At 41.7% G+C, this 12,451-nt stretch overlaps 1 protein-coding gene across 1 annotated transcript; it reads right to left on the bottom strand.

The window, feature by feature from the left end:
• Positions 1-803: 803 nt before the first annotated feature.
• On the bottom strand, positions 804-10,390 carry LOC308371873 (glycerol-3-phosphate acyltransferase 3-like). Its single transcript, XM_080846902.1, has 13 exons — positions 10,294-10,390; positions 9,643-9,839; positions 9,264-9,330; positions 6,535-6,829; positions 5,727-5,801; positions 5,429-5,518; positions 5,168-5,261; positions 4,945-5,060; positions 4,649-4,704; positions 4,485-4,570; positions 4,186-4,314; positions 2,001-2,080; positions 804-1,623 (listed from the first exon to the last, which is right to left on the bottom strand). Exons 2-13 carry the CDS (start codon positions 9,784-9,786, stop codon positions 1,539-1,541), a joined length of 1,317 nt encoding a protein of 438 aa, XP_080703028.1. The 5' UTR covers positions 9,787-9,839; positions 10,294-10,390; the 3' UTR covers positions 804-1,538.
• Between the last annotated feature and the right edge of the window lie 2,061 nt (positions 10,391-12,451).

The raw sequence follows: 12,451 nt of genomic DNA, 5'->3' as shown, positions 1-12,451 counted from the left end.
TCAACACGTCACACTCCTCTACCCTCTCTCCCCCTGGCAAAAATCTCTTTATTTCCTTATATACACCTAAACACACACAGACATAGAAAGTTTCTTCTTTTTTAATGAGAGTTTTATGCTCTGCAAGGTTCATGGTAATGAGTATATAATTGCTGGTGCTTCAATCGAGCTCTAAGCAAAATTAGCTCGTCATATTGCAATCGAGCAGTCAATGATCCTTCACCATTCACCATCACAAGATGACAGAAAGACCACACACTTGACTTTCAAAAAGATGGAAAAGTGCAGTATGTTTCATCATAGCGGTTCAAGACAATGATTTCAAGGCCATTTCTGTTACATGTGTGAGAACACATTTTCTGCCTTTCAATTGGTCAGTAAATTTCTTATTTCTCCATTATCCAATTTTTCCATATATCTAATCTGTGCTTTTATATTTCTCAGCTCTCAGCAATTGTACAGTTTGTGGTGGCATGTTTGGCAAATCGCTCATACCAACTGTGTGAGGTCACACCTGCCTGATGTATTTACCAAAGCATGTCCCTGTGTTTCCCTTAGTGCTGTGGGAATTTAATGAGCAATGTCCGTAAAGGGGTGTTAAGGAATTTTATGTGGATCAAACTGAGCTCGAAGCCGAGATCAAATAATCTTTACTTGGTGAATACTGCCCCCGTGTGGCTGTTAAGATAATGTTAATTTGAACATGAGAGGCCATGAAACAGAACACTGTTGAATGCATGTATTTGTGGGTCATAATCCTTAAGAGGTTTATTTTTACAATGATCCACAAGAACCTTTGAGTCACACAGAAATGTTGCATGACTGAGAACACAGAACAAGGCACTGAAGCATTTACATTCTTAATCATATCACTTGAGGGGAAGGGGAACAATCTTGGTTCTCAGAATCAAATTGATCATTCTAAACATTTTGTCCATATATCTATGGAATACAATCTGGAATAAGCCGATAAACAGCTTTATAAACAATAATTTATATTTGTACTTTAGAATTTAGATATCTGGAAACAGAAACTGTTTTTTAAAAAGAAACACTCTTGCTATTCGTGTTAAAAAAACAGTGGTTTACGGTACATGCCGTACAGTAAAGGGATATAAAAACACAGGGTAACATGTATCCAGCTTAGAGCAGACTCAACACTAACAGCATAATGGAAGCACCTGATTCTTTGATTCCAGACATTTTAAAAACATTGACCAGTTTAAGGTTGTCGTTATTTCTTGCGGAAATACAAACATGACTGTACATTTCTATGCATATCTTTGCATATGTTGCAGTCTATTAAAAATAACGATTCTAAGATTCCAGAGCATCTTCATTAGAGTTTGTGCATAAAGGCTACCACTGAAAACTGAGATGACCTAAGAAACGGATCCGTCGCATCTGATGACACAAATGTAGTGGAGAACTGAGAAGGCGAATGTGGCCAAGAATCTGAATCTCTGTAGAAGTTTGGTAGCGGAATTGCCTGATTAAGGCCTGGTCAAGTGGCGACTAGGGATGGTAACACATACCTCCTACCCCACTATCATACTGCTGTACATCCTCTGCTGTTCCTCTTTGTACGCTTCTTTAACCTTTTCTCTCTTCAGGCCTCCATCCCTGAGGAAAAGCAGAATTACATTCATTAAGACACAATGTGAAGGTGCAAGCCATTACCTCTCAAATGCAAGCAGGGAGCATACAAACATGGCAGATAAGATATCACTGTTATCATCATTACTTTAGCCTCATGAAGCCAACAGATCACACTATAGGTCTGGAGACAACGGGGTGGGATCTTGGCTTATATGTATGGGGACATATTTAAGGCTTTATTTACTGGCATTTTAACTGCCAAACAAATCCATCAAAAAATATTTATTTTCTACCGTGGACATTGTCAAGTAAAGGAAAGTTTCCATCCACTACCAACATTTCAGCAAGTTAAACCCTCATGCCCATTAAGAGACCAGCGGAGAACAGCACTGGACCCTTACCATGAGAGGTCAACTAGGCCTCCCTGATGTGCGATCGCAGATTTGACTCTGTTGGCAAAAGTAACTGCATCCTCCCCTTCCTACCAGAAAGAGAACAGACGTGAACAAATGCCTCCTTTACAACTGGCATGAACAGAGACTTCAACAGGATTCAGTAATCACAAATCAATAATTAGTTAGTAATTCAAGGACAATATTAGAAGGAGCCAACCACCGCAGTTAGCAAACAGCAGCAGAGAAGGCTGTATTCTTGCATTAGCCATTTTCGCTCAGACTCTGTATTACATCCTTGTATGCACCTTATGCATTACACCGCGTTCCACATTATTATGCAAATTGGATTTAAGGGTCATAAACATAAATTTTTTTGTTTTTCAATTAAAGTCATGGGTGGTTTTGTGTCTCAGGGCTAATTGAATGATTGAAATCAATCTCAGACACCTGAGATAATTAGTTTGCCAGGTGAGCCCAATCAAAGGAAAACTACTTAAGAAGGATGTTCCACATTATTAAGCAAGCTACATGTTTCAGGCAAAATGGGGAAGAAAAAGGATCTCTCTGCTGCTGAAAAGCGGCAAATAGTGCGATACCTTGGTCAAGGTATCACAACATTGGATATTTCCAAAAGAATTGCGCATGATCATCGGACGGGGAAGAAATTTGTCACTGATTCACAGCACAAGTGGGTTTGTTCAGACAAAGGCAAGATGAGGAATATTTCTGCCAAACAAATGCGTAGGGTCAAAAGAGCAGCCACTAAAATGCCATTGAATAGCAGCAAACAGGTGTTTGAAGCCGCTGGTGCCTCTGGAGTCTCGCGAACTTCAGGATGTAGGAATGCCAAGAGGTTTGCAAGTGTCCTTAAACCGTATTCGGCCACCCCTAAACCCAGCTCACAAGCAAAAAAGGTGGCAGTGGGCTCAGGACTACATAAAGACTAACTTTCAATCTGTTTTGTTTATGGATGAGTGCCGTGCAACCCTTGATGGTCCTGATGGATGGAGTAGTGGATGGTTGGTGAATGGCCACCATGTCCCAACAAGGCTAAGACGTCAACAAGGAGGTGGCGGAGTCATGTTTTGGGCCGGAATCATGGGGAGAGAGCTGGTGGGCCCCTTCAGGGTCTCGCCGGGGTGAAAATGACCTTGGCAAAGTATGTAGAGTTTCTGACTGACCACTTTCTTCCGTGGTACAGAAAGAAGAGCCGCGCCTTCCATAGCAAAGTCATATTTATGCATGACAATGCACCATCTCATGCTGCAAAGAATACCTCTGGGGCATTGGCTATAGCAGCCAATGCCCCAGAGGTATTCTTTGCATAAAAGAAGAGAAACTCATGGTGTGGCCCCCATCTTACCCTGACCTTAACCCTATTGAGAACCTTTGGAGCATCATCAAGCAAAAGATCTATGTGGGTGGAAGGCAGTTCACATCCAATCAGGTGCTCTGGGAGGCTATAATGGCATCCTGATAAGACATTAAAGCAGAAACAATCAAAGAACTCATGAGTTCAATGGATGCCAGAATTGTGAAGTTGATATCAAAGAAGGGGTCCTATGTTAACATGTAACTTGACCTGTTAAGATGTTTTTGATTAATTTTTTTTTTATTTCAGTAAATATGGCCTCCTAATGCTGCAAATTCAACAAATGACAATTTTTAGTTCTTTACAACCTATAAAATATCTTGAAACTCTGCATAATAATTTGGAACACTGCATTTTGAGTTTTTTATTTTTGAAAAAAATACTGTTATCATTGGGAGGTTTGTTCAATACAATTTGAATTATACTCTAACAGTTGATGACTTGACAATTATACTGACTGATTGTGCATTACTATTTAGGAAAATCTAAGCAAAGTGTCATGAACGCTGTGTACATGAATGAATGTGAAAATAACTAAATTAAGATCTGTCCCTGACGACCTGAACAACAATGTTTCTCTTTGGTGCATTTGGAAAGAGTCTGCTGTAAGTCAGTTATCACTATTAGATACACTACAAAGCAGATTCAATCACTTTTAGTATAATGGTGGTGCACGTGCATTAGTGTCACCCCTAACCCAAACTAATCCCTCAGAAGCGCTTCTTGACCACAGTGGAAAATTGTGCAATGCCAAGCTATACGACCATGATCTCATTCCGGTAAAAGCCATGGCAGGCTTCAGATGGGCCCGAGGCGTACCTGTCTGGTCATCGGGGGAAGGTACCACACGTTGCACACTATGGCCCAGCTGGTCATCATTCTGAGGAGGTAGCTCACCATGTTGTATTTGCCACTGTTCCAGAAGGCATCTCCAAACTGTGGGTCATACTAACGAAGACGAGCAAAACCAGTTCATTATCACCACAGGCTTTTACACGCGATATATATATAACCACAAACATCCCCAAATATTTTCAGTCAGTATCAATGTTTTTGTAAAAAGATAGAAACAAACTAAAGTTAGATCATGTACATGATAGAGCATGCATGCAAAGTACCTTTATTGCCACTGGGTGTATGTTCCCTCCGATTTCAAAGCTTCCCTTCTTGAACATCATGACGGATGTGTTGTTGATGCATGTTCCTGAAACGTCACAAAGTCTGTACTATGTTCTGAGCAGCTGAGACACACATTACAGACCGGAGGTAAGAAAAGACTTACCCTCAGGGAAGATGAGAATGGGAAGCTTGGTTTTGTCTGCAACATGTGCTCGAAGCCTGTAACGGAGAAATAGTGTGAACAATAGTGAACATGTGGGATGGTGACCCACATGCATATTTATTGTGCCAATGTTCATCAATGCTGAACAAAAGAACAGCAAAGATTTAGGTCAGAAGAAGAACATGGTGATAGGACAACAGGAAGACAACAGCACATTATCCACAAATGTTAAAAGATAAAAATGAATATATAAATGCATATGCACAGGTTTTGTTCTTACGCGTATGATCACTCACCTGTTGGCCACAGCATTGCGATCTTTCATCTCTGATCTCTCAAACCATATATGAGGGCAGGACATGAGCATTGACTTTTGCATGACCCCCATCAGCCCACCATGAACTTGCCCCACCTACGAACATTATGAAGAAACGCACACAAGCCGTTAAAAAACACCCTCTTTCTTCTGCCAAACGCACTGGTCGCTGTGTTAACAGTAGTGTTGTTTTTTTCACCCACCATGGCATAGCATCCATCATTTGCCAAAATGACAATGTCAATTGGTGAGGTGTGGTTGGCCACACAAATGCCTCCCTTCTTGGGTCGGTTTTCTCTGAGGGAGCAGAAACTGGGGTCAGTCACTTAAGGTCAACTAATACACTGTTAACCAACACCCCTCAAAACTGAACTGATGCATGCGACTTTACCAGAAGGTTACCAGAAGAAGACACAGAGAGATAATGGTGGGTATAAAGACTATACCAAAGGAGGAGTCCTCACTTGTTGTGGTAGCGGATGGTAGCAGAGAGGCCCCTAGCGCAGATTCTGTAACATGTCAGATGGACACGATCACTGAGCCAGTCCTTCTCCCTGAGAAAGAGGTCAAAATAGAGCAGAGCAGAGCTGAAGCCAGCCCACCAACAAAAGATAACATGTCTTGGCTTGAGTGGAACCACTCTCAGTATTAACAGGTTAGTCATAACTCATACGTCTGTGTTCATTGCTGTAGGGAAAAGGAGTATAAGCGAGACCCGAAGGCCATGACGGACACCAGAGGTCTAAACAGAAGGAAGTTTACCTGCTGCGAGGTAACAGTCCGACCAGAGTAGTCCCAATCGCCAACCAGCCTATCCCAATAGAAGCCAGGGTTATTCTGTGAGAAAGATGCACCAATAACACCTCAGTGGGTCTCATCCGTCTAATAATCTGGATCAACATGCATTCTTACAACCGCTTAAATGTTTTCTACTCTCAAGAGCACTATGATAGGACACTGGGGCAGATAAATGCTGTGCCTGATCTGCGTCTACATTCTTTCTGTAGTTTGCTGTACAGTAAACTGGATTGTTGGCTGGTTTTAGGGTAGACATCCTTGTTGGGTTCTGTGTACACAAGTGAACAAACACAGGTGGGGACCAAGAAAGATTCTCAGAGGTCATGAAACTGTCAAATGACTAAAAACCTTATCTTTACGATGACATACCTTATCTCCCTGCTATCAGCTACACCCTTCCTTAATACCTAAACTCCAGTGGCACTCAGGATTTGAGTTTCAGCCACTTTTTTACTGGAGATTATTCACTGATCATCTTTGTGACTAAGGCTTTGTCACATAATATGGGCTGTGTTGACTATGAAGTCCACTCCCGATGCTCCACATCACTGTAGTCTTTATGTTCTCCAGCGTCACTGCTAAGGACACATGACCAGAAACAGATGGTGACTGATGTCCACTTCAAGGCCAACTCAATTTAACAGCCTAACGGAGCTGCTCACACGTGGCTATACCTTTGTCACCGTTACCCATGCTAATTCTTGGATCAAACTCCTTAATAAAGCTGCTCTGCAAACCAATTGGCATGTGTTATAATTCAGCTCATACATACCTGAGAGGTGCCAGGACGCAGTAGCGAATCATCACCCCGAGGCCCCAGATGATGGTGACGCGAGCGCTGATGTAGTGGAAGTTGTTGTTGGTGCGGGTCAGGAGGTTCCAGGAGGCCAGCTCCTCGGAGGTGAAGCGATGCGTCACCTCATCCTCCACTATGCTCTCGATGCCCTTCCTGCAGAAGTAGGAAGCGTCGCCCAGGCTAAACTCCCCGCCAGCCAGAGGCTTGGGCCGACTGCCGCGCAGCTCCTCAATCTCCTCCTCCATGGAACCATCTTCCTTGTCGATGAGTCCTGAAAGGTCAGAAGCAAATATGGACAGAGAAAACTTCACTTGGTTGATGTTATTTGATTTTAAATATAGATTTGGCCAGTAAATCAGTACATAAAAAAAGTTCATTACATAGTTCATATACTTAATCTCACTGTGCAACAACATTTCCAACAATCCACAACATACATATGTTCAAATTAGTTTGTAATTATCTTAAGCAATATCACACAAGTGGCAGTGATCCAACCGTAGGGATATCCTTTAATCAGATTATTCAGTATGAACGCTGTATAGTGGGCTGAACCAGATTTGGAGTAAAGATCAGTGTCTCATCCAGTAGTTGCTCAATCTATGTTCATTAGTACACTAGGCTATTTGCCCACCAGACGATTCACTAGGGCAGGGGTTTTCAACTGGTTTTGTCCCCAGGGTGTCTACAGGTATAAACAAATTAAATGTAAGACTTTTTAATACCACTCCTAAATGAAATTTAAGACCAAACTTACGATGGAAAAACAAATCAAAAGTGGAAATATACAGTAATCTTTCCAAGTAAACACACTGATGTCTGATAATAACCGGTTGAGTTTAAGAACACCGGCTAAATGTGTGTAATGCGAAAAGATAACACAAAAATGTCATCAGTCCTCAATTATATTTATTATTTTCAGAGCATTTAGGTCCCATAAACAAATGCTTATAAAATCAAGTAAATAAATAAAAAAACGCCAAAATCTATAAACGAACAGGCTGGAGCCCTGGCTACGATGATAAACCAATAAACAGGAGCCCTGGCTGTGGCGCAATCCGGGGGGTGGGGTTATCCCCTCAAGTCAAGGCTACGAGATTCAGCCCTAACAAAGCAAGAAGTTCCGATCATTTGAACGACAGCAAGAAAATAACACTTGCGAATAAAATGCACAATGGAAACATAGGCCATTGTTCGTGTTTTACTACTCAAAGCATTCCAGGGATTGAGTTACAGTGGCAAGTTAGCGATTAAAGCAACAGGTAGACCACCTCCCAAAATCAGAGCAACTGCAGATTACAGCACAGCTGGCTAATAAAAGGTAACGTTAGCTACCAATGGAGTTGAATGAATGGTGTGGTAACAGTCACATATTAGAACGTAACGTAAATGTAAAACTCTTTTTTTTTTTTGCTGTCTCACACTGTGATAAATATGTTTAAGTGACCTCCGTTTAATTTCCATAAACTGTTAGTTCGTTGAAAGGTAAAATTAATACATTGCTAGCGGGCGTGGTGTAGCGTGTGGAAAAAGCACTGACAGGACTAGAGAGCTAGTTAGCAGGCTAGCCAGCTAGTAGGCTTTCTAGTCACTTGTATGTTTAGATGCGCAGTAGTCTACGATCTGACCTAACCATAGACAACGCAGCGCACAGGCTACCGGAAAAAAATATTTGACCTGGCAGAACAGATTGCCTGCATTTTCACACTGACATGGCACACAAATATTTAAGACCAATGCAATCTGAAATTAAGACAATTTAATACTTTTTAAGGCCTTATTTTGATGAAAATTGATTTACGACTTTTTAAGACTTTTTAATGAGCCGCGGCCACCCTGGTCCCAGGGACCACCATTCTGACAAGAAAGTAATTTGCGGCCCACTGATGTGCCTGCACACGCGTGTGTGTTTGTAACCGCCGCCGCATGCACAGATATTCTGCACTTAAATATGTGAAACTATCAGGGTATATCGCTAGCCGCCACCATGCCCCCTCCCCCTGCACAGGTATTCTGCCAATAACACTTAAATATGTGCAATTATAAGGGTATATTACTAACCGCCATCACCACACCCCCTCCCCCCGTGCGCATACTCTGCGTAATCTGGAAATGTGTTGAAATATCGCAGCAAATGTATACAAATAAAAAAAATCAATAGTGAACTGATCAACATGTCGCGGACCCCATGCAATGTCATCGCTGACCACCAGGGGGCCACAGACCACCGGTTAAAAACCCCTAGCCTGGGTGCCATCTGTTTGTACGCGTTCCACTGATTGCTGCCTTCTCGCTGAACAAACGTGTTATTGGCAGAATACCTGTGCAGGGGAGGGGGCGTGGTGGCGGCTAGCGATGTACCCTGATAGTTTCACATATTTAAGTGGTTCAGCGAGATCAATGGAACGCGTACAAACGGATGGCACCCAGGCTAGAAAACCCCTGCACTAGGGCACAAATTCAACTATATGAACTATGCTCACATTCAAATACATACTTTAGTAAATCCTGGATGTTGTTAGATAATATTTGTATTTGTAATTTACTTTAATATCATTGATTCCCTGTCACTCATTTGACTTAAAATGTATATGGCGTTTCTGTTATGTCTACGAAAACCTGGGCTGAACCATGTCTAAATACCCACCAAACCATGAGTTCAGTAGGATGTTCATTAATCTGTGGCTGGCAGTCAGGCTTCTTACCATTGGAGAGTTGAGATTGGAGTGTAGGCCGATCCCTCCGTCCCCTCTGGATCCTTAGCGTGGCCCACTGCCGTAACAACAATTTTATTTTGGGGTGACCTTTTACACAGTGGTTTGGCCTTGCACTCTTCACAAGTGTGCAACATGTAGGCTATCATGCCCAGCCAGCCACATGCTTTGAGTACTACAGTGAGTAATTTCCAGTGTCTGCAAGGCAAATAATGCAGCTAGGCTAATAATTGGCACAAAATTAGAGTAAAGATGAAAACAAGACTGACTACACTGATGAGAAAGTAAGCAATATGTGGCATAGGTGTCTCATTATTTACAGACTGGGTCTTTCAGCAGCAGGCATGCTGAGTCACAACAACAAAATTACCTCCAGAGTCTTCACCAAGACCTTAATGTAAATCTCTGTGACACCCAATGAGGCTCCACACATGGCTGGTAACATGATCAGGCCGACCACGACGGAGAACCACAGCTGGATGAGCAGGCATGCAATATCCCAAGCATCCTCCATCTCTGATAAATCTGGTCAGCCTGTGCTGTGGTGGGCTGGAATCAAGTCACCTGCTAAACAACAAAGTTATTAACGTCACATTCATCTCGTGTCATGCAAAAGCTCGACATTCAGAAGTACAACTTAACTAAGGACAGCAACTTCCCGTATTACGAAACAGTGTTCCCAACGTGAAACCGAGTGAAAGACCTACTTTGGAATATTGTGCCATATTGGAAAATGACTGCATATTGCATAATGATTGCATGTTAGCTTGTTAGCAAGCAGTTTGCCGACAACTGTCGCTCAAAATGTGGTTAACTTGTCTAGTATAATATCCATTTAAACGATTAAAACAACATTACTTTACACACTTTCGCGTAGGCAGCTTGCAGAAAACCGTTAGCTAGCCATAATAGCAGCTGATAAGCTTAGCCACGATAAAACGGACCATACTGCTATCGCTGGCCACGGTGGTGTTTACATGGAATCATCGCATATTTTTCTCAAAATAAATTTTAACCCTACCGGCATATTAGTTATTTTTTTTCCTCCGGGCGTTCCTGGCAGTTATCTGAAACTAAGAACACTTATCCAACCTTCCCTGAAAATAACTTTCGTGGTATGACTACCAGTTTCAAAGTTCAACTGCATGCTTCCGGGGAAAGAGAAAGAGCGCCTTGCTGTGGCAATATTTTAAAATACAACATGGCGATGGGTAAAACCCATCAGGAGGACAGGTATAACGCTTAAAAAAATCACAAGACCTAGAAAAAGAGAGACAAAGTCCTATTATAAATGTCACCTGGAGGCTTTGTCATATTGTTTTGATGACACACAATTATAAGGTTTATCTTTTTGTTTTATGATTGCATAGCCTACTATCAAACTTCTCAATTTTGAATATCGAATAATTTAATATGGTTGGAAGAAACACCAATGTCAAGTCATTGTAATTTATTATCTGTATTTTATGGTCATTATCAAACTACAAAAAGCTGTTATGTATTACTGTTTTCACATGGGAAAAGCCTACCTCCCATATGTCTATTCCAGGAACTAAACTGTTAAAACCTTCCTTTGATGTGGTTAATTTTTTAACATAATGTAGACAGCATGTGAATGACACACATATGAAGTATTTGTGTTTCATTTTAGTTCTCTTAAATCATTTAATGTAATATGAGTAAATGATTCACTGGGACTTGACCCACCCAAATTTGCCAGAATAAGTACAAGGTGAAGTCTTCAGGGAACAGATAGGCCTAAACAAGAGGACATCTTCAAAATCTTTAATTGAAAAAAAAAAACGAATATTGTGGGTAAGGTGCGTTACTTTTCAACACACAATCTAATCATAAACTTTGCTAAAGTAGATTATGTAATTAAATGCCACTTTACCTGGAACAATTTATTAATTTCAACAAACCATACGCATATAGCCTATGAAAATGTAGTACAATGTTAAATACAGTAATCAATTACTAAATTGTCATTATGTGTTTATATTTATCCATTAATTGGTCAATTGATTCAGAAACATGTCATTTGTGCCGATAGGAAGTAATTCTCTGCACCACCACACTAGTTTAGGCTAGGGTGACCATATTTGAGTTTGAGAAAAAGAGGACACTTCGTCGTGGGGGAGGGGGCATTTTCCACATGCAGATGTCATGTGCTGTTGTAAACAATGCAACTAGTCACTAGTTGCATTGTTTACAACAGCACATGACATCTGCATTATGTGGCACGGTGGCTCAGGTGCTTGCACTGCCGCCTCACAGCAAGAAGGTCATGGGGCGCTGTTGGCTCTGGGGGGCAGTGCTCGGGTGGGCTATATCCCGGGCCTTTCTGTGTGGAGTTTGTACGTTCTCCCCGTGTTCACAAGGGGTTTCCTCCACTAAGAACCCAGATAGAAAAAACATGCAAAAGAACAGAACACTCTCCTGTCGGTCCCTGACCAAGTCTGACGGTTCACTTCACTTGGTCCCCGGGCGTTTAAAAAGCTGCCCACTGCTCCTGGGGTCCTGGAGGAATGGCAGTTCGGGAAGGGAGAATACAGAGCAGAAATTCACAGCGACTTTTATTAGCGACATTTATTATTATACTGTATGTATGAAAATATACTACTAGTGGAAGTGGCAAGGTGCTCAGTGATAATTATTGTGCGTCTGGCAACACCGAGAGGGCGGTCGACCAATGACAGTTCTCTCTACAGTCAGAGCCCGCGCAAGTAGTTGGAACGTAAGGGAGAGACCCTTTCCAAAACTTGTAAGGGCGTAAAAACTAGCTTGTGAAAGACCCAGAAGTGAGAATGGTGTGTCATCACAGCACATTGTGTCTAATCCCTCTGATGGTGCTGGCAAATGCAAGTAAGACCTCTTCTACTGTACTCTAAAGTAATCATCCAAGGTCCAACAAAGTTTTGTCTTCATATTCAAAATGAAACAGATGTCTGAGAGTCAAACGCTTGGAAAGAATTGGGCAATAGCTTGTGGTGAAATCTTAATAACTCTGCCAACTGGCACATTTTCAACCCAATAGGACCTCTTCCCTCTCATGTTCTGGCTAGACACTGGGTCGTTGTATCAATTCACAATCAGGAGAGCATACTCTTTTTATTTTTTGCATATTTACTTCAATAGAAAATACTTTGGCAGCCAGGTGTAAATGTGGAAAAAGGGAT

Source organism: Sprattus sprattus (assembly GCF_963457725.1).
Source record: "Sprattus sprattus genome assembly, chromosome: 11".
In the NCBI taxonomy this organism is placed as follows: Eukaryota; Metazoa; Chordata; class Actinopteri; order Clupeiformes; family Clupeidae; genus Sprattus; species Sprattus sprattus.
This window is presented reverse-complemented; position numbering and strand designations above follow the sequence as displayed.

Bases quoted from the DNA above. Each gene is read 5' to 3' on its own strand.
- LOC308371873 (XM_080846902.1), bottom strand. From the start codon at position 9,786: ATGGAGGATGCTTGGGATATTGCATGCCTGCTCATCCAGCTGTGGTTC. The intron at 5,061-5,167 runs GTGGGTGAAAAA...TAATGTTCGTAG, and splicing joins ATGATGGATGCTATGCCATG to GTGGGGCAAGTTCATGGTGG. The intron at 4,315-4,484 runs GTACTTTGCATG...CGTCTTCGTTAG, and splicing joins TACACCCAGTGGCAATAAAG to TATGACCCACAGTTTGGAGA.